Raw genomic sequence first — 22,498 nt, forward strand, 5'->3', positions numbered from 1 at the left:
CTGTAAAATACCCATGGGTCAAATAAGTTAAAAGGAAAATTAAAAAGTATTTTGAACTGAATTAAGGTGAATGCACAACATAAAATTTGTGGGCGTAGCTAAATCAGTACTCAGGGGGAAATTTATAGCACTGTAAAAATATATTAGAAATGAACAAAGATTTCATATCAATGATCTCAGTGTCCACATTAAGAAATTTGTAGAGGATGAGAAAATTAAACACAAAGTAAGTAGAAATAAGGAAATGAATATTGAAGTACCCAAGACTAGATCTCTCCTCCCTCAGAGTCTTTTTTTTCCTCTTTATTTTTTTTAAGTGTTACATTCAAAAAATATAAGAGATTCTGATATATCCCCTACCCCCCTCACCCTACTCCTCCCACATCAACAACCTCATAGAGTCTTAAATGAGTTTATATGGCTATGAGTCTCCAAAAAGAGCCGGGAGGTTATCAGAGGGGTTGCCCTTATGCACACCTCAGCAGAGTCCCAGAGACAGATAAAGTAGATACAACCCTGGGTATTGGTCCTTCTGAGGGCTACAGAGACCCACAGGTTCTATGGTCATGGCAGATGGAGTTCAGTGCCATGTCATTTGGCCCTACTTTGGAGTTTGTGTTTCTGTGTGATGGAGCTGGACTCAGATGTGATCTTTGTTCACAAGCCTCTCCTGTTACTTTTACCAGAACTGTAGTTGGTACTGGGGTTTAGTATATACCCAGGGGACCTGAATCTCTGGACTGACCATGTGATAGCCAGGCCCTGAGCCTCAACAGACTTCAGCTCCTACACTCTGGTTTGTTGGACTTATCCCACTCAGCTAACATGGAGTTGAAGAAGGTCAACCACCACACCATGGAGCCAAGAGTGCCTACAGCTGAAAGCAGGAGGATTGCATCCAGCATCCATGTGGAATCTAAGCCCCCTCTTTTTTTTTTTTTTTTTTAATTTATTATTATTTTTTATTTTATTTTTATTTTTATTTTTTTTTATTGACTTTGTAATAATATTACATTAAAAATATATATGTGAGGTCCCATTCAACCCCACCCCCCCACCCCCCCTCTCCCCCCCCCCCAACAACACTCGTTCCCATCATCATGACACATCCATTGGATTTGGTAAGTACATCTTTGGGCACCTCTGCACCTCATAGACAATGGTCCACATCATGGCCCATACTCTCCTCCATTCCATCCAGTGGGCCCTGTGAGGATTTACAATGTCCGGTGATTACCTCTGAAGCACCATCCAGGGCAGCTCCATGTCCCAAAGACGCCTCCACCTCTCATCTCTTCCTGCCTTTCCCCATACCCATCGTCCACCATGTCCACTTTTCCCAATCCAATGCCACCTCTTCTATGTGGGCATTGGATTGGTTGTGTCCATTGCACCTCTATGTCAAGAGGAGGCTCAGATTCCACATGGATGCTGGATGCAATCCTCCCATTTTCAGTTGTAATCATTCTAGGCTCCATGGTGTGGTGGTTGTCCTTCTTCAACTCCATCTTAGCTGAGTGTGGTAAGTCCAATAAATCAGATTGTAGGTGCTGGAGTCTATTGAGGCTCAGGTCCTGGCTATCACATTGTCAGTCCAGAGATTCAAATCCCCTAAATATATCTTAATCCCCAACATTAACTGCACCTCCAGCACATTAGCATGAAAGTCTTATGAAGGGAGATCCCATCTGAGTCCAGATTCATCACACACAAACACCATTTCCAAAGAGGGGCCATCTGACCTGGTAGTTAACCCCATCGGCCATGACCATAACTCCCATGGGTCTCTTTAGCCCTCAAAGGAACCAATATCTGGGGGTTGTATCTGCTTTATCTGTCTCTCTGACTCTGCTCAGTTGTGCATGAGGGCAAACCTTCTGCCAGCCTCCAGACTCTTTTTTAGAAACTCGTAGCCATATAAACTCATTTCTCCTTTCCATTTCCTCCTTACTTTAGGTCAAACAGCATTTTAAAGTCATGTTATTTTATGTAGACATGGATATTCTGCTGATCCGCATTGAACCTTCTGTATAAGGTCCTTTTCCAGTTGCATCATAGGTTGGTAGTTGATAGTGGTCCCTCGTTGCCAGGGAGGCTCATCCCCGGGTGTCATGTCCCACGCTGGGGGGAAGGCATTGCATTTACATGCTGAGTTTGGCTTCGAGACTGGCCACATTTGAGTAACATGAAGGCTGACAGGAGGAAATTCCCAGGCACAATGTTGCTCTAGGCCTTGATCTTATTTTAGGTTTATCAGCTAACAAGCATAGTCATTAGCATCAGGGGCTCACTGTTGAACCCTCACTCCCTCCCGGTCCCCGCCGCTGTACCTGGGAGACTGTCGCTGCTCCCCTAGGGACCACGACAGAGCACCACTGCCTAAGCCCCCTCTTGATATAGATGTGGAGTGGACACAACCATTCCTAGAATAGAGTATGGATTAGAGTGGACTTACTGATATATTCTGTTCATGAACTGTTGTGATTAGTAATCGAAGAAAATGTGGCATTGGTGTGGAGAAAGTGACCATGGGTGGCTGCTGGGGTTAGGGAATGGGAGGAAGAGCTGAGATATGGTGGCGTTTTCGGGACTTGGAGTTGTCCTGGGTGGTGCTGCAGGGACAGTTACCGGACATTGTTTGTCCTCCCATGGCCCACTGGGTGGACTGTGGGAGAGTGTGGGCTATGATGTGGACCATTGACTATGAGGTGCGGCGGTGCTGAGAGATGTATTCACCAAATGCAATGAATGTCTCATGATGATGGAGGAGATTGTTGTTATGGGGTGAGGAGTGGGGTGAGGAGGGTGGGGGGTATATGGGGACCTCATATTTTTTGAAATATTAAAAAAAAAGACAAAAAAATATATAGTTTGAGGTTATTGCATTTGGTAAATGTCCTTAAAGAGGTTATACCTTTAGTACCTTTAAATTACTCTAACTCCCTAATCCCTCTTCATCTCACACATGAGGATTTCTCTTCATTTCTTAGAGGCCCAGCTATGAATTAAAAAGTAAATATATCATATTTTACCTAATATTTCAAAATGTTTTTTGGCTGAGAAGTTTTCAGAGTATCCAGTTTGCCACAATGTCAAATATTTTCTGAATTATTATTTCTTGTCAACTCAAAAATAATGTTCTTTTGTAATAATCAAAATAATTCATCTTTTTAGTTTCAGATTCTTGCTAAATTAAAATATTTCTTGAAGCCATTTTTGGATCCTTTTGATTTCTTGTTCTAAAAATGTTCTACAAAATTTCAATTTATTTCTAGCCCTGCTTCACAGATGTCAACCTGGGATTTCGCATTTTTAATTTCGATTGCTTGGTTAGTTCATTGTCTTTGATTTTAATCACTAATTACTGTTCTGTATTTCTGTTATACTGACACAAGTGATTATTTTAAAAAGTATTTGGGTGGTATGTGTTCTGAAATTGGTGCTTCTGAATATGTCATCATTTATCTTTGTCACTGAGTGATGTTTTTTCTGGGTATAGAATTATAGGTTTAAAATAATTTTCCTTCCATTTTATTACATGGTGCCAGTATAACTTTAATATGAAAAGCAATAACAATAGTGCCACAAATGTATAGAACAATTTCACTATAAATACATATAAATAAGGATATAAAGTTTCTAAACAAAATGAACAGCAACAATGATAATGTTCTATCATGAATTATTTGAAATAGTTCATTATCAATAAAACATTGATATAGATAATTATACACACAACTATGTGATTGTGGTGAATACCATTGATTGTGCACTTTGGATGAATTGTATGCTTTGTTGATATATCAATAAAATTGATTTGTTTAAAAAATAAATAATTATACTGTAATCTAACAGACAAAAACCATGAGGTGGTATCAAAAATAACAATAGTTAATGCTTATAGAGGATGCTAGATACTGTTCTAAGTGCTACATATATTAACTCATTTAATCCTCACATCAAACTTACATGGATTTGATATTATTATGCTAATTTTATATGTGAGGAAATGGGCACAGAGTAATAACTTGCAAAATATAACGTACTTCTTTAAGTGACAGAAGAGGGATTCAAACCCAGGTTGTCTGACTTGTGGTGTCAACAGATAATAAAAAATAATTCTGTAAATGTTAGTCACCATTCTTAATGAAATATTAGGTAAATAGAAATGAAGAAACTAGTTATTATAGTAAGGATTATTTACCCCAATATAGAGTTAAAGCCAAAGTGATGAGAAATATGAGAGATAAGAGATATGTTAGATCAATTTTCACCCTATATTCAGGAATATTTTCTTTTTTTTTTTTTTAAAGATTTATTTTTATTTATTTAATTCCCCTCCCCTCCCCCGGTTGTCTGTTTTCTGTGTCTTTTTGCTGCGTCTTGTTTCTTTGTCCGCTTCTGTTGTCGTCAGCGGCATAGGAAGTGTGGGCGGCGCCATTCCTCGGCAGGCTGCTCCCTTCTTCGCGCTGGGCGGCTCTCCTTACGGGTGCACTCCTTGCACGTGGGGCTCCCCTACACAGGGGACACCCCTGCGTGGCAAGGCACTCCTTGCACGCATCAGCACTGCGCATGGGCCAGCTCCACACGGGTCAAGGAGGCCCGGGGTTTGATCCGCGGACCTCCCATGTGGTAGACGGACGCCCTAACCACTGGGCCAAAGTCCGTTTCCCGGAATATTTTCTTAATTGGCCTCTATATCCCCTGGAACTTTTATTGAATGTTTTGTTAGGCAAGCTTGTTTTTTTTAGTAAATTTTTATTGTCTTTTTTTTCTCAAGATTTATTTATTTATTTATTTATCTCCCCTTCCCTCCCACCACCCCACCCCCCGCCCTAGTTGTCTGTTTTCTGTGTCTAGTTGCTGTGTCTTCTTTGTCCGCTTCTGTTGTTATCAGTGGCACGAGAATCTGTGTTTCTTTTTGTTGCGTCATCTTGTGTCAGCTCTCTGTGTGTGCAGCACCATTCCTGGGCAGGTTGCACTTTCTTTCGTGCTGGGCAGCTCTCCTTATGGGGTGCACTCCTTGCATGTGGGGCTTCCCTACGCGGGGGACACCCCTGCATGGCCGTGGCACGGCACTCCTTGCGCGCATCAGCACTGCGCATGGGCCAGCTGCACACGGGTCAAGGAGGCCCGGAGTTTGAACCACGGACCTCCCATCTGGTAGATGGACGCCCAAACCACTGGGCCAAGTCCGCTTCCTGTCTTTTCTTTTAAAGATACATAGATCACACAAAATGTTACATTAAAAAATATAAGAGGTTCCCATATACCCCACTTCCCACACCCCCACCCCCACTCCTCCCACATCAACAACGTCTTTCATCAGTGTGGCACATTCATTGCATTTTGTGAATACATTTTGGAGCACTGCTACACCGCATGGATTACAGTTTACATTGTAATTTATGCTCTCCCCCAGTCCATTCAGTGGGTTAGACAAGCATGTTTTTAATTTATTAGAAGCTTTTCTTGTCTTATTTTTCTTTGTGTCAGTTTTTTTGTTTTAGTTTAATTTTGTGAATTCCACATTGCAAATCTTTCTCAAAATACTTATTAGGACATAAAAGTAAGTTGTATACTATTCCCTAATTTCTATTTTGCTTTCCTCAATGTGATTTCTTTTTATTTTTTAAATACCTCTTGCACATATATGAGTTATAAACTAGAGGAGAAAAATGCTTTGAATTCTCCACACTAACAGAGGTAAGTTTTTGGTAACTAAGGCTAAAGCTTACCTTGGTCAAGGATTTAAATAATGGGCTGTTCTATCTAGCATACTGTTCACATTTTTATTCTATGAAACATTTCCAAGCAGTAATTCAGCATTCATATATGGCAGGTGACCCAATCAGTATACCTGGAGTGCTTATTTATCAATAAGTGATAGAGTAACTTAGTAAAAGTAAAGGAGCAAATGAGTTGTAATGGTGGGGTAAGATTCAGTTATACATCCTTAAGTAGAAGGAAATAGTTATCATTCATTGCCTTGCAATATTACTGGTAAGTTGGCCAGTGTAAGAGCTTGATATTTCATGGCATAATTAAAAAGTCACTGTGGGTCAAGTCACTGTGGTTAAAACCTCAAGGACTTTGGTATCTTGTGAATAGTAATGGTATGTGCTTGTTTTTTATGGAGGTTTGTGGCTATGATTCATCTTTGAGGGTAGAATTCAGATGTTTGATAATTTCTTTAAGGAAAAATTAGATAAGAATTGTTAAATGAGTGAAGCTAGGATCATAACTCAAGGTATAATGCAGTTAAATTGGTAGTTTCAGAGCAGAATTAACTTCTTTCTGACATCTCTGGTAAAGTCTCCTTGTAGTGAGGTTTTGATTGTGTAAAGCTGTCTGCAGGCTAAAGACTTTAAATTCAGGTTGATTTTGCCTCCTCTAATTTGTAAAAGAGAGCACTGTCTATACAACTTTGCAAAGTACTTTTTACATACATGTTAGGGCTTTGATTACCAGCTGTCTAAGTGTCATTTAGATAGACTTAGTAACTTTACATTGGAACACTTCTCATCAATAAAATAATAGTGCCTGCTTGAAAGGATTGGCTTTAAATCTGGAAAATGTCTGTTTCTTAGTTTACTCATCTGTTAAATGGGAATAATATTACTTGCCTCACAGGATTTTTGTGAGAATTAAAAAGGGCAATACATGTTAGGTAGGGAGAACATCATCTGTCACTCACTAAATATTAGATATCATTTTCCATTTACTTATCTATAAATATCTTTACCTTAAACCTCAAGGAAACAGGCAAGTTTTCTTGTAGGGAGGAATAAAATCTACATCTTGGTGTGCAAACAAACAAGAAGAGATATGCTTTGAAATAGATGTTTCTCTTAGCAGCCTGCATATAGCAATAGCTGTTGTGGAGCTCATGATCAGGGTCTGTGCTTATTTCAAAGAATGCTTGCCATGTGTTGAGAGCCTGGCAGATGATTCAGTTTTGATTCCTTTTATGTCCACTTTCTCGTTTCTCTTCTAAAATGCAAAAGCAGTACAGCATCAATTTTTCTTCTCTCTCTCTTTCTCTCATACACATACAGGAACACACGCACCGCTCTCCTTTTTCCCTCAACACGCACACACATGCATACACATTAGTTTCATCTTGTTTATTTTTTAATCCCTGAAGGATTCGCAGAGCAGGCTGTGTGCAGCTGCCACGTTTTTGTGCGGGTTAAATTGGCAGTTATCTACTGTGTGGAGTTGCTAGGAGAAGGTGAATAAGCATGAATACAGCATCAGTTGATGTACATATTCTTTCAGTAACAACCAACCTGTGGAGCTCTGTGGTCTGTCCTCTGTATGGCTTTATACATTATTTTCTCTTTCTTGTCATTCATTTGTTGTTAGAGCATGTTATATTTTTAAGTGTTGGTTCCAGGTCAGTCAGAGACAAAAACCTTGGCATTTAAACAGGCACTTTATTCTCAGGGTGCTGCTGCTGCTACCGGTTCCTACCATCTGTTTTCTTATTACATTCTGCCTGCTTTCCGTTAGTAGAGAGGAATTCAGCTTCTTCTGGAGTGCAAAAGTCATTCATGTTTCTCTTGTGCATAATCAGTCTCTAAACTGTAGGCATTCTGATGTGCTTCAGTGCACAGACCAGTCACAAATGAGCTGCTTTCGGGGAGAGCTTAAGCACTCAGTTGGTCAGTAGTACAGTAGCAGGCTCACACGTGTGGATTGTTCCTGTGAGGTCAGAGAAACTGTTTATACTGCTGTATGCTTGAGGGGGGTGGTGTGGTGAGCGTGGATGTGCCTGTCAAAGTGAATAGCAATTCTGGCAGAGGCTTCCCTCAGCTTTGTGAATCTGCAATTTTTTGATAGATAAGAGATGCTACTGTATCACACTTTGAGATTTGTAGAGGACTGAGGAATGCTTGTCCTAGCCACTGAAACTGACTGTGACTGTATTGCCCTAGGAACATCATCATGGGGTCTACAGCTACAGAAACTGAAGAACTGGAAAACACCACTTTTAAGTATCTTATAGGAGAACAGACTGAAAAAATGTGGCAACGGCTGAAAGGAATGTGAGTAAGCGCTTTGCTTTATTCTGTGTTTTTATTTTCCCCAAAAGGATTTGACTATTATCATGACTAGTTGATATTAGCTGCCTTTGTGGACTAGCTTTTCCTTCAGAAATATTTTTGCATAAAAAGAAAATGTGTCATTCTCAGCTAGCAACTTGCTTGAAAGATGTATAATTTTTGCACCTACATGTTTAATGTAAAGAAAGTTGTTTCTGAGAAGTCCATTTCACTGTCATACTACATAACTTCTTTTATACATTCTCTACATGTTGTTTAGATATGTGATTTAGACATGCAGAAAAGTAACTAGAAAAGATTACTTACAGAAATAAAATTTTCCTCAGGTAAGTAGAGAGATTACAACTGTTATTTATTTCTGTGTGCTTACATTTTGAAAGTAAGGACAAGGTTAATGTGATAATTGACATTTATACCTCATTTTGCTAAGTTTCTATGCCTTAAATAATATTTCTATATGAAAAATATATTTACGTGGCAAAAATATTAGCGGCATTTACAACTTCTTGGAGAGTTTTGCCTTTAATCAGTTCACTTATTCTAAGGGAACACAAAATAGTACATGGTAGAAAGAAGCCCTTATTAAGATGATTCAAGAGTTGTGCTTATTTCAAGTGAAACTTTGATTGTACTGCTATGCAAATTGCTATTTAAACATTTAAGCATTAAAAAAATTATTTTTGCTGTGTATACTGTAATTCTTATTTAGTGTTCCAGCATACAATGCTTACATCCTTTAATTACTACATATTTTAAAAATAAGACTTAACATGTAGATAAAAATATGACGTATGAATATTTAAAGATCTTTATAATTGTTTAGCATATTTTCAGAATATCAAAGGAAAATATATTTGCTTTTCTATAATAATAGCTAAAGGAATCCAGCACTATGTGAAATAGAAATTTTCTAGGACTCATATCTCTAATGCTCTCTTTTTATATACTACTTTGGAAAATGTAGCATCTGAGTACATTTGGTGTTGATTTTTGATATATAATGTTTTTAAGGGATAAAATTATAAATTATTTTAACTTTGTTTAGAGTTAAACATCCCTTCAACTTTCCTCAATTTGTATTTATTTAATGGTGTTTACTTATTTAAATAGTTTGCTATATACAGTTTTCTGTCACTTGAAGTAATACATGGCATTATAGTCTACTGCTATAAAAGAATACCAATAATGCAAATAACATTCAACAGAGAATAACTTTTATAAAGGAAGTCATCTTTACATCATTTAAGTGAGTTAGAGAGAGAAATCTGCTTCCAAGATTCATAGAAACGTTAGAAATTACAGCTTTTGGAAGAGGTGATTCTCTAGGGAAATAAGTAATCTCTTAAAAGCAAATTATAGCTCACAAAATTAATTAGTGTCGATGCAAATTAAACATTATCAGTCATAGATGCTTTGTGTCCTAATCTAATGAGTGGATGACTATCCCAGAACAATTATATATCATATTATAACCTATTTTATGTTTCTTTCCCCTTTAGTGGGATAATGTTTTTTGTTTTGTTTATTTTGCTATATTTTTCTATAGTTACTTGAATGTATGAAGATGTATAGTGGCAGATTTATGCACACGTCTTTAAGAGATTTGATAAGTGATTTTGTTTTCATCTAACGTTCAGGGCAAAGTTATCTGACTTTTGTTTTTATCGATCAATCTCGAAGGTCCACCTGTCATTTTACTTCAGGAGAGGGTAGTGGAGTCATTCAATAGTAAATCCTCACGACTTGATGCTCAACACTGATGTAAAACATATTATTATATGCACATCTTAAATAAATTTTGAATTGTATTCACATAGAGTCACTGAATGACCATTTAGGAAAAAAATATTGAACTAGCCAGATTTAAAAAAATCATTATTATCAAACTGATTGAACTCACTGATAGCTTTTGCATCAAAGAAAGACAAAATTTGCATTTTGGCACTATTGCTTTAACTTGTACTTTGACTTAAGACATTTCCCGTATTCTAGGTTTAGAATTGTCAAAACAAGAGGCTCTAAATCTAAAATCTGCATGACTAATGACAACCAAATTGTTTAATTATGGTCTTTTGTGCAGTCTGCATTCAAAGCAGTGACATGAGGGACTCCTATTCCATTGCTGAAATTTTCTTGCCTATTTAAAATGCAATATTGACTCAAACAGTATTTCAGCTTATCAAATTTGCAAGTCCTAGAATTATGCTTTTAAATATTGGCAATTAAAATGCTACTCACAAAGCTACCAAACAATTTTGCAATAATTTTCTTAGTTTTGGCAAAATAATTTCAATGCAGGTCTTTAGATATTTGGAAAATGATTTTTTGATCATTTAATATTTCTAATTTTACAAATGCACTGATTATGAGGAGTCCGCCTTACCAATATGTAAATTTTTGAGGTTAAACAAAAATGGAGACAAAGATGAAATTAAAGTAATGTTTATTCAATTGTACCTTTTAAACATGGAAATCATGAACTCCTACAGGCAGAACAGATATTTAGAAAAATCTTTTATAAGCACTGCTATATAATAAGACATTTTAGGATACTGTTCTGAGTCCACAGAAATTATTTCTTAATTTTGTAACGTGGTAAATTAGATTAAAACATCAATTCTTTTCTACCTTTTTTGTTGGTTTCTTTCATTGAACTCCTTTTAAATCTCCTTCAGATAATATTTAATTAAGACACCATAATAAAATTTTGTGCGAAGAAATCTCTTATTCCTTTGTGAGAACAAAGGTGAAACATTTTCCTACCCCATTTTGATATACACTTCTATGCTTTATTCTATTAACTTTCTTTTTAGAATTACAAATTTTTCTATATCTTTCTTTAATCCATCTCTACTACTAACTTGTCACTCAGTTTGACAATTTATATTCTACATGATGACTCACCATTTATGATGGTAGAAATATTAACAAATGACTATGTCTTCGTATTGTCCATAAATTATATTTAAAATGAGATCTTGTACTCGTCCTTATGTTATCAGTAGTTTAGGGCCTGGAAAACACTTCTGGTTACTTCCCATTCCTTCTGTCATCTCATCAGAAACTGATGAAGTTTCTGATTTGCAGGTTTCTTGTGACTTTGGGTCCTAAAGTACTTCTAGTAATGTACTCAGTTGCTCAACAGAAAAGATAAAAGTTCAAACTGTTCAAAATCAGCAACTATTGAAAAAAAAATGCATAAAAAATTCACCACTTCATAATACTTATCACCAGTTCCTTCAGTTTTTATAAATTTAGGACCAGAACATAATTTCATAGTTAGAAATGAATTTAAACCCCTATAATTAATTTTACATGTACAAATACTCTCCGAATCCAGATAAATATCCAGATATTAAGATGTGGAATTGTGAATGCAATAGTTGGAAGACATTAAATTAAGCTGCACTTTTTCCTCCTTTATTGGTGGTAAGCATGATCACCATGAGTGGAGAGATAAAATGTAGAGAAGCAGAAAGTGAAAAAGAAACGAAGAACTGTATATGACAACTTTTAGGTATTTCAATGAGGTATTATTATTGAAGAGGGCAGTGTGTGTTTGCAGTTCCCAAATGAAGAAGCCCACACTCCAAGTACAAGAAGATGTAGTAGAAACCCATACTTAGAATAAAAATTGTCAGAATTTTTTTTTAAATGACAGGAGCTATTAACATTATACTCCCAAACTGGAATTGTACTTTGGGATAAAGCAGTACTTTAGATAAGAAGCAAATATGATCCTTTTTCTTTCCTGCTTAAAACTCTTTAAAGTCTTCTTTACCCTCATGCCAAAGCTCAGCATCCTTAACCCAGTCTCTGTACCAGCTTGACCGCCTCTCATGGAGCTGCCTCTCATATCTCTCTTCTGTGGCCACCACCCAGCCAGTCCCAAGGTTGCCAGAAGAAATGTTGCTTCCCGCTTATCTGCCTTTGCTCACATTGTTCTCTCTTCCTAACGGAACTACTTCCTTTTGTTTTCCTCTCTCAGTCATGGATCACCTGCTCCTTTGTGCCTTTTGGAGATATGTAGCGATGTCTCTAGTTGTTGCAGTGACTGCAGTGTGTTTTAGTATATTTATGCAGCAGGGTCCAGGCATCCAACATATCCTGCACTGCTGGGGACAATACTTTAGCAAGAGGAATAGCCCAAGTCAAAATGCTGATAGGGACCTGGGTGAAATGCTCCAAAATATCCATCTATCGCTTGCAATAGAAATCCTTCCTGATACCCCATACTAGGTGGGCATGTAAAGTAACCTGTAGTGGGTATGTAAAGTAACCTGAACTTTTCTTTTCATACAAAGTGTGCCTTCCCTAATGGATCACAAGTAGTGAGGGCAAGAGCCATGTTCAGTGTGTGTTCTTGGGTCCCCAGCCCTTAGTACAGTACCTGGTACACAGGAGATAACATAATGAATATTTTTAATCATTCAATGAATGGATGCAATTCTGAATCATATAGTAGCTCTTGATAGAAAATTAGGTTAGTAAGACTACTTAAAATCAGGCATAAAACCAGGTTGGAAAAGTGGAGAGAGAGTCACAACTGGAATGAGGGTGAAAAAGGTGACAAGAAGTAGAATCTACTTATCATACATCCAGGTACAATACATTTGAATTCTTATTTACTCCCTGCCAGTGATCTCAAGAAGTATTCTTGGTTGGCTACACAGCTAGTAACGTAGAACACAGATTTGCCTAGCTCTAATGCTTTTATTCATCTTGCTCCCAAAACAAAAAAAATAGAGGACATTTTCAGAGTAGTTACCTAGAAAGATCACAAAGAGAAAACCTTGAGTGTGCTTCTTAAGATGCAGTCCATGGGCATTGTAGTAGACAGAATAATTCTCCCCCAAATTGTCCATATCCTATTCCTGTGAATGTGTTACTTTACATGGCAAGGAGGAATTAAAGTTGCCTCTGGAGTTAAGCTTGGTAATCAGCTGACTTTGGAATAGGTAGGTCATCCTGGATTTGCTAGGTGGGCCCAAAGATACACAAGGGTGCTTAAAAGTGGAAGGGGGAGGGAGGAGGAGGTCAGAATGATGCAAAGGAGGACTCAAATATTCTTTGGTAGTTTTGAAGATGGAGGAAGGGGCCACCAGCCAAAGAATGTGGGCATCCTCTAGAATATGGAAAAAGCAAGGAAACAGATTCTCCCCTGGGGCCTCTGGAAGGAATGCAGTCTTGCCAAAATCTTGGCTTTAGCTCAGTGAAATCTGTGTCAGTCTTGTGACTTACAGGATTGTAAGGTAATAAATCTATGTTGTTTTAAGCCCCTGAATTTGTGGTAATTTGTTACAGCAGCAATAGGAAATGAATACAGGCCTTCTAAATTAGAATAACAGAATGCTTAATTGACATGATGAATCTTACCCTGTCCTCAATATATGCACACAATCCCTAGAAATGGGTCTGATCCTCTGCCATTCTATGGTATATTACCATAAGCTACTCGTTATCCTCAGCCATTAAATAACTCACTGTACATCCTTCTAACTCTGCCTTATAGACTGTACATGCTCAGACCATCAATTTTGGTATTATGCTCTGATCTGGGTTTTATTGTGGTGGAACACTTTTAAAATTTAAGAAATTAAACTCTAGAATTGGTCAAATATTTTCTAAGACCACCTGCTTTTTAATAGAGAGACTGTGGAAACCTTAACTTCCCTAAACTTCACTTTCCTAATCCATAAAATCCACTTATTCTATTCATCATTCATTCACTCATTCAACAAATATTCACAGTCTACCATATCAGATGCTATTTTAAGCACAGGAACATGTATTTTAGTAGAGGAAACAAACAATAAAAAGCACGTTAATATAGGGTGTAGCAGTTGGACATAGCTATGAATTCCAAAAATAGATATTGGATTATGTTTGCAATCTGGTCTGTACCTGGGCATGATTGAGTTATGATTGGGGATTTGATTAGGCTACGTCGTCATTAGGGTGTTGACAAAGGGGTGGGGACTCAGAGATAAAAGGCATGACAAAGGACAGAGTTGAGGGTTTTTGATGTTGGAGTTTTGATGTTAGAGTTTGATGCTAGTCTTAAACTGGAGCCCTTGGGAGAGAGACAGAACCATTTGCTTGGTAGTCTACTGCTGACCTTGTGGAGAAAACATAGGAGCTGAACCCAGAGGAACCCAGGAAGCCTGAACCCTTGCAGATGTTGGCAGCCATCTTGCTCCAACATGTGGAAATAGACTTTGGTGAGGAAAGTAACTTATGCTTTATGGTCTGTTATCTGTAAGCTCCTACCCCAAATAAATACCATTTAAAAAAACAAAACAATTTCTGGTATTTTGCATCAGTACCACTTTGGCTGAGTAATACATGGGGCAAGAAGATACTTGAAGAAAATATGGGTGATATAATTGTGAGTTACTCAAGGACGATATTTTGGGTAGTCGGGTATAAATTTTTTAGGAGAATATTCAGCTGCAACTGTGAAAAATTGAGATAATACCTATCTTATAAGATGCTGGGGTGAGAGGAGGACTAATGAATGATCCTTCTAATTCTTGCCTAAGTTGAGAATTAAGTGAGGGATATTTTAGGAGCCCAGTAGATGACGATAAAAATGTCAGCTTTATTGCTGATTAAACTTGTATTAATCAAGTTTAATATAAGTTTAAATTGTATTATTTGGAGGATTTTGTATTAAATTGGAGGATGTGAATTTGATGTGCAGTTGAATAAGCCAGAATTCCTCTGAATTCAAATTACTCCTTACCCCTCCAAATGTCAGACCTCCCAGCAGAGGACAAAATCTCCCTTCCTAAACTCACCTCATGTCCTCTAGGAGATGAGACTATGCTTTCTACAAGCAGAAAGTCCCCCCCATCACCCTCCACAAAGGACAGTTTGCATCCTCAGGCCCATTCCTTTTCCACAATTCACCAAAGAGTTGCTCTTCCTCTCCCTCTATGAAATAATGTAGAAAGTTGCAAGGTGAGGCCTGGAAGGCTTTTCTAGTGGACAAGAAAATGTTAGGAACTGGGAATCTGTATATTACTCAAAATAACAGTGAAAATTAAATACGGTGATGTATGTAAGGAATATAGCACAGTACTTGGCCCACAGTAAGTTCTCAAAACATTTTAATTATCATCAGTATTATTGTAATTTTATCCATTCTTGTGTCTATTCCAGTTCAACCTTTTAACAGCTATATGATTTTTACTGAGTTGATTGACTTTTTAATGCCCCAGTTTCCTCAATAATATTATTAGCTATCTCATAGGAGGTTGTTGAAAATTAAATAAATTAATGTTTGTAAACTGCTTAGAATGAGTCAAGAAATCTTAGATGTTACCATTATTATTATTACTAATATTATAGCCAAACACAGAAATCTATTTTTTTCTAAGTACTTTTGTTATTGGCATCAGTGGGAAGAACAGGATTGTCAAGATGTGGAAAGAAGGCTTTCCCTTGGCTCAGTGGGAGTGTCTCTGGGCTTCTCTTCCCCAGAACTATTATACTCCAGGTCTTATATTTCCCGGGGCAGGAGAGAGGACTCTGAGGGGAGGAAGAGCTGAGGAAGAGAGGTAGCTGGTCATACCTTGAGAGTTTCATTTATAGAACTGCCTTGAGGGATTCAGCATGTTTACTTCAGCGTCTTACACTGTCCTTAGAATAAATTTTAGGTTTCTATAATTATGTATGACCTAGGGATAGACTAGATTCCTGGGGCACTATGGATTGAAAGCCATTCTCTATCCCTTTCATTATTCCAGCATGGGCATGGAGTTGACTTGTGCACAACCGCTGTCATGTCCTATAGGCCTTCCCTTTGCATATCCATTTCAGAAAATATATTTCTCTTACATTATTAGATTTTGCTCTTTAATCTGACATATTTCAATTAGCCAGTCAAATGTAAATATTTGAGCTAGTCTGATTCCCATTCAGTAAAGGACAGCTTTAGGCCTTTTGGTTGAGAGAAACTTTATCATTAAACAGATGGTAGTGTTAAAGGCCCATGGAAATCAAGTAGTCCATATATCTGATCTGGGCAAGTATAAGGCATGAATAATTATTTAAAATTAAAGAAGTATGTAAAAGTGATAATAGGTCACTAAAGGCATATAAATGAAACATGATACTATGATACTTTTGGTTTCCTTTTAAGCTATATTTTCTTGAAGGTTTTTAAAAAGATTATATTTTATTTTATAAAATATTAAAAAACAGAAATTTTTCCTTCATAGGCCCAGATAGTGATTAATCATGGCAGATAATTGTTGATTGGCAAAATTTTGATATTATAATTATTTAGTTGTGTTTTTTTTGTTTTTGTTTGTATCATATTATAGTTATTTAAATAAGTTTATAATGAGTCAGGAAAAGGCAGTAAAATCTCTCAGCTCCAGTGTCCACTTAAAACTGGCTTTCTGAGACTGGTTGAAAAGAAAGTGTATTGGAAAAACATAAGCAAAACTTAACAACTTAGGCCATCAATCACAGTGATTAGCTTAAACTTTAAAAATTTACCTCATAATTGAATAATAGTACTAATAATGTTTTATAATTAAATTTGTGCTGAATAATTTCTAAAAGTTTTTTCTTTTGATTTATATAGTTAGGCACAATTATACTAATTTTCTTATGAAAAACCAAACTTCCAAACAAATAGCTTGACTAATATTTCATAATTAGTAAGGGAAAGACCAGGTTCCTGGCTTATATGTATGCCATTTGATACTAATTTAGATAATTCCACTTAACACTCAAGGCTCACTATAAAACTTGACATTTCAGGAGTTAAAAACTGTTCTCTTGTTTAGAATTTTTTACAATCCTGCCATCTGTTTGCCTAGTTCTGCATACTCAAACTGAACACCAAAGGAGTTATCACTTGGCATATGCTTTAGATGTTAGAAACTCCCCAGTTCTGTTTCTCTCCTTCTCTAGGGCATACCCTACCATTATCTCTTTGATTAATTTATTTAAGCAATGAGTTTAGCTGATATCTGAAAGGGACTCTGACTTTTCCTAAAACCTCTTTCCCCTTCAGAGCTTGGATCACTACCAAGTAATTCTAATTTATTTGGTCTTTGGTTTCCCAAAGAACAGAGAGAGAAAATCCTGCTCAGTAGCAACTTCTTAATGTCTATTCCTGAAGATCTTTATTACCAGTCAATTAAGCCAGGAGTTGTAACGAATAAAACAAGGCATTTTATTCTTCTTATGCTGCCTCTTCTCTTCTTGTTATGAAGGAAGTTAAGCATATATTTCCTGAAGTAAAGCAAGCAGAATCTTTCTCCCTTTTGTTTGTTTTAGAAAAATCATCCTAATGGAGTTTGTTCTGCTTTATTTCCCAATGAGAAAATAAACCACTTAGAAGCACACACAGAATTTTCCTGCATCTTAGCATGCATTTGGAGATGCTTAGTACATGGATTTGGGAGATCCTTTCTAACCTTCAAAGCTCTCAATCTCCAGTACTGCCAAATAGTTCCAGTATGAACAAGAGTCTTTATATATGTAAAGCTCTTAATAAATAGCAAATCTTTGCTTTAATACTTCAAGTTTTCCAAACAGCTATTTTCCAGAATTTATTCCTACTGTGGCTTACTGTTGCAGTAACAGCCCCAATTTGTTCATGACTTCCTGCATCCACAGTCTTTCATAGCCAATGAAACCTTAGAAAATATGATGCAAGCAGAATAATGGAAAGGGCTTGCATACTGGAACTTGCTCTCTTGCTCCTCTTTGACACCAGCAAGCCTACTGGAGGATGACTGGTTGGAGGAGATAGCCATTCCAGTTTGGGACTTCTAAACCAACCAGATGATCAATCACTGGATATGTGAGTTAGGTCATTCTAAACCACCCAATTTCCTCAAAATTGCAAGAAACTAATAAATGTTTATTGCTTTCTGCTACCAAGCTTTTAAGGGTAGTTTGTTTCACAACAAAAGCTGACTGTAATACACTCTAAATCAGCTCCTAGTCTTTACGTTGCTCAAATACTTCTCTAGTTTCCACAGTTTTTTCTACCTACTAGTATTATGCTTTCTCCATTTCATCATCTCCTTTCATTTATTCATTTGACCCAATGAAAACTTAGCAAATGTTTCAGAGCTTATGAAAATAAAAACTGATGTTCTTCACATTATTTACACAAGCAATTGTATCAATGGCAATGTTTACAGTTACAATATTTCTTCCAACACATGCTCTCTTGGTGGCCTGTGCATTGAAGTTGTGTTGCTCTTGGATTTCTGTGAACAAATATAATTTCCCACCAAATAGAAGAGAAACATAGAGTAAGGCAGGGAAACGGCATAGTTATATAAGAAAGAGATAGTTCATATCCTGTTACCTTGACAACAGGCTCTGGGAAGGCCAGGGATCCCTACGCATCCAGTTGCCCTGACAACAGGTCACACAGGGCCATGGGAAGGCCCAGTTTCCAGACTTCTAGGCCTCTTGTTTGCAACCACAAATAAAAAGGAGAAAGTGATGTGGCATCTTGTTCCTCCCCACATACATAGTTCTTCTATTATCTGAACCACTTCAGTGTAAGAGCATCTTCCAAATGTAGGAGAGGGTAAGAAAACAGTGATCTCAATTTTTACGTTCATGAGCTCTGAAACATTTGCTAGTTTTTGATTCATTCAAAGGAATACAGGATGGGAAAAATGAGAGCTAGAGAACTAAAGTAGTAGGGAGAAGAATTAGTGGAAACCAGAGAAGTAATACATGAGAAATTTAGCAGGTAAGAGCTGATTTTGTGTATCACCTGGATACAATGGTTATGCTTAGCTAATTTTTAGGGAGTTCACCTGAGGAAGTAACATCTATGAAAACAAATTACTGCTGCCTGTATGAATATATGGGTACTTATTTGGTTATCTCCACTTGGTGAGCAGGCAATGCATAACCAACCATTGTAAAATGGTGCTATCTTAAACAAAGTTTTTATCAACTTAATTCTACAATTCTGTATAATTTTTCACCTTTTATATTATTTTTATATTATCATTCATCCTTTTCTTTACCATGTTGACCTGATCAGAAAGAAATCTATCCAATTCTTTTTTCCCCTCCCCTTTCTTTGTTCCTTAAGCAATTCGTTTGATAATATAAAATAAATAGTACTTACATTTATTTTTGAAACCGTATATTGTCTTGTCTACATAATTTATAGTTCATATAAAATAGTTGTCGTTTCAAAACTTACAATTACCATTTTTCTGCTACAGAAATCTCCAGCAATTTTTCAATGTATTGAAAAAATTCTTAGTTGACTTCTCTCGTTTAATAGGTAGAGTAACAGCTTTATAGTTTATACTAAACCAGAACTCTTATTTGGTAAGGAGAAAAGTGTCTGGAAAATTCTTCTCTCAAAAAATAGGAGAAGAAATTTGGAGAAAATGTTCTGAATTTAAATTTGGTGAAAAATAAGTATGCGCTGGTAAAGGGGAATTATCTTTGAAAGTGACCTTGTCAAAACTGAGTTTTGTAAGACCTGGTGGGAAAGTTGGGGCATAATCAGAATATCTGTTAGGTTCAGAGCAAAAATATTTACAATTATCTTAGACTAGAGTAGGCAACACTCCTAAGTTCTTTAATTACACTTCATGTTTTATTGCTATTGTCCAGTTAATTGTTCTGCTTTTCTTTCTTCTTGGTAATCCTTCTCCCTCTCCTTGAGGTAATAAGAAGGACAGATAGAACTTTTCTGCTATTTATTGTATCTTAAGTGTCTAGCTTAGTACATGGCATGAGTAAGAATTTATAAACCATTTTATATAACAAAAAAATGTATTCAGACAACGTGTGATAACTGTATGGTACAGCTAGTAAAAGCTATAGTTGTTCAATGCCAAAATTAGCTCAGCCTAGAAAGTCAAGAAAATTTTATGGTCGAAATTTGAGCTATTTCTGGAGAAAGAAAGAGAATAGGTATCAGAAAAACCTGACCAGTAAAGATTGTTGAGAATACAGCTATCAGAGACAGTGGAAGTCTCTGATGATTCTAGTAAGGAATCAAAATAATCCAGTCAGTGTCCAGGCCCTGTATCTGCACAGAGTAAGCACCTAAAAATGGTAGTTGTTGCAATTTACTTTTGTAGTACAGCTAGGTGTAAGACAATTTGTCTTCCAAATAATAAATCTGAAGTAAAAGTGGTCTTCAGATAAATCCATGGCAGAAAGGAGGGAATGTAAACGTTGACCAGGAGTCTGAACTTTCTGTAACAAGATTCTCATTTCCTAATTTCCCTACCACTTGTATCCTAGGAAAATTTAAATTTCTGTTTCACAATGTAGTTGAATAATGAGGAGTGTGTTGAAAATATCCTTCAGGGATTAGTGAATGTTCTGGCTTCATGTGGCCTTGCAGCCTAGGGAATTCTTAGTGAGTGGAGACTGCAGTATATTCTGTGAGAATTAATTGCCTGTTGAAGTTTCCGAACTGTAATGTCAGAGGAGATAGGCTGACTGAACTTGGAGGCAATCAGGCTAAATACTTTAATATTAGCTTTCTGTACTCTAATGAATTGAAGACTAGCTAATCTTTTCTTTTCATGAGTCCTCACAGAGAAATGTATCAGAATAAAGCAAGGTAATCTTGAAGTTTTACAATGTGGTTTGACAATTTTAACAGTTGTTTAATTTCTAGGTAAGTGATGAGGCTTGAACTAAAGCCTCCATTTTCAAACTGTCATTTAATATTTTTGTTCTCTGACTTCATCTTGTCATGTGAAACACATTTCAATTAGGAATAAATACTGGCAAAATGTGTAACAATTTTAGATAGGAGACTTTTTACCCTTTTGGTAATAAAATATGCTTTCTCTAAAAGATAATTCATCTATCCAAAATGGAGTCATGGATTAAGGATACCACATATGCTTAATATCTGAGAATGTTCCAAAATGTTATTTACAACTAAAATATTAATATCCAGTTTAAGGGATTAAAGACTCCCTGGCATTAGTCCCCAAATGGCTTTATTATATATACTTTCTATTGTACATGGTATATTATAATACAATATTTTTATTCCTTACCACGAATGTTTTATTTTTTAAAAAATGAAAGTGATAAAATATGGAGTTAAAATGATTTCTTTTTTACCTTTATAGTTTTTTCTTTGATTTCTAATTTTGTACTGAAAATAGCATAATAACCATTTTTTTAATAATTAGACCCACAGACAAAGTAATTGATCTGCAGATAACTATAGCACCTGGAAAACAAGAAATAGATATGGAATCACCTTGAAGCATCTTAGAATTAGGAACATGTTGCCAAGTAATCTTAAGGACTATAGAAAAAGAAGTGTTTAAGTTTCCAGGCAAGGAATTAAAAAAAAACAAAACTCTTCTTAAGTATATGTTTACGGGTATAGTAGTAAACACTAATTTACCCAGTGTGACTCAAACTAAGGTAATCTTACTCACTGATTAGAACTAGTTTAAGAATGAAAGTCAGAATAAAAGAAAGTTGTAGCTTAAGTCCACCAAGACTATACGGATATATAAAAATGTTGAGAAACTTTGAAAAGCAGGACTAGAAGTTTAACCCAACTCAGTTGGCATATAAATACAATTTCATTTATTAATTCATTCAGTGAGTATTTACTAGGCACAAAAATATTATTACGTGCCAGCATTATTCTAGGCCTCAGGAATATACTGATAAACAGTTCAGACAAGATCTCTGCTTTTAGGGAGCTTACATTTTGTTGGTGAAGATAGATGATAAACAAGCAAACAAATAAATATGTAATGTAATTTTAAGAAAAACAAACAGGATGAGGTGACATAGAAGGCTTGGAAGGACCAAAGGTAGCTATTTGAGAGAGCATGACCAGGAATTGACTTCCTGAGGCAGTGACTTGTGAAGATGGACATTGATGAGGTGGGGGGTCCATTATGCCACAGCCTGAGTAATGGCATTCCATGCAGAAGGAAGCAAGGTACATTTGGCATGTTTAAGAAGCAGCAGCAAGGCCAGTAGGACTGGAGCACACTGGATGAGGGAAATAGTAGAAGAGATGAGTGAAGAGAGAAAGGCAGAAGTCAGATCATCAAAGGAACACCAGGCCATGGCAAGAAACAAGGATTTTATTCCCAGCAATAAAGCCAATGGGGCTTTGGAAGAGGTAAGCAAAGGACTCTGACTTATGATTTAAAAGACTTTTTTGGCCATTGTGTGAAAAATAACACTGAGGGGAGGTGCCAGATTGGAAATAAGAAGCTGGATTAGGAGTTTATGGCAGTTGTCCACGTGAAGATTTGGTAGCTTTGATGACTGTTTTACCTGGGGTGGTGAGAAGTATTTGACTGAAAGGACTCAATGATGAATTGGATGTGGGTGTATAAAGAAAGAAAAGAATGGGGTCTAATGCATTGTTTTGTGAATGTGAATGTGTCTGTGTGTTTATCCTGTACAATTGG

At 36.5% G+C, this 22,498-nt stretch overlaps 1 protein-coding gene across 6 annotated transcripts in view; it reads left to right on the top strand.

Moving 5' to 3' along the window:
- Window positions 1–22,498, top strand: part of PDE1A (phosphodiesterase 1A) — a 609,100-nt gene that overhangs the window by 159,038 nt on the left and 427,564 nt on the right. The window contains exons 1-2 of one of the 6 annotated variants that reach the window (XM_071216229.1): window positions 6,943–7,234; window positions 7,941–8,051. In XM_071216229.1, the coding sequence (XP_071072330.1) occupies window positions 7,951–8,051 (101 nt within the window). In that variant the 5' untranslated portion in view covers window positions 6,943–7,234; window positions 7,941–7,950. Of the gene's footprint in view, window positions 1–6,942; window positions 7,319–7,339; window positions 7,715–7,940; window positions 8,052–22,498 lie in introns of those variants that run through there. The other 5 variants (XM_071216231.1, XM_071216232.1, XM_058300533.1 and 2 more) reach the window with 5 other exon arrangements.

The sequence above is a fragment of the Dasypus novemcinctus genome, chromosome 7 (assembly GCF_030445035.2).
Source record: "Dasypus novemcinctus isolate mDasNov1 chromosome 7, mDasNov1.1.hap2, whole genome shotgun sequence".
Classification (NCBI taxonomy): domain Eukaryota; kingdom Metazoa; phylum Chordata; class Mammalia; order Cingulata; family Dasypodidae; genus Dasypus; species Dasypus novemcinctus.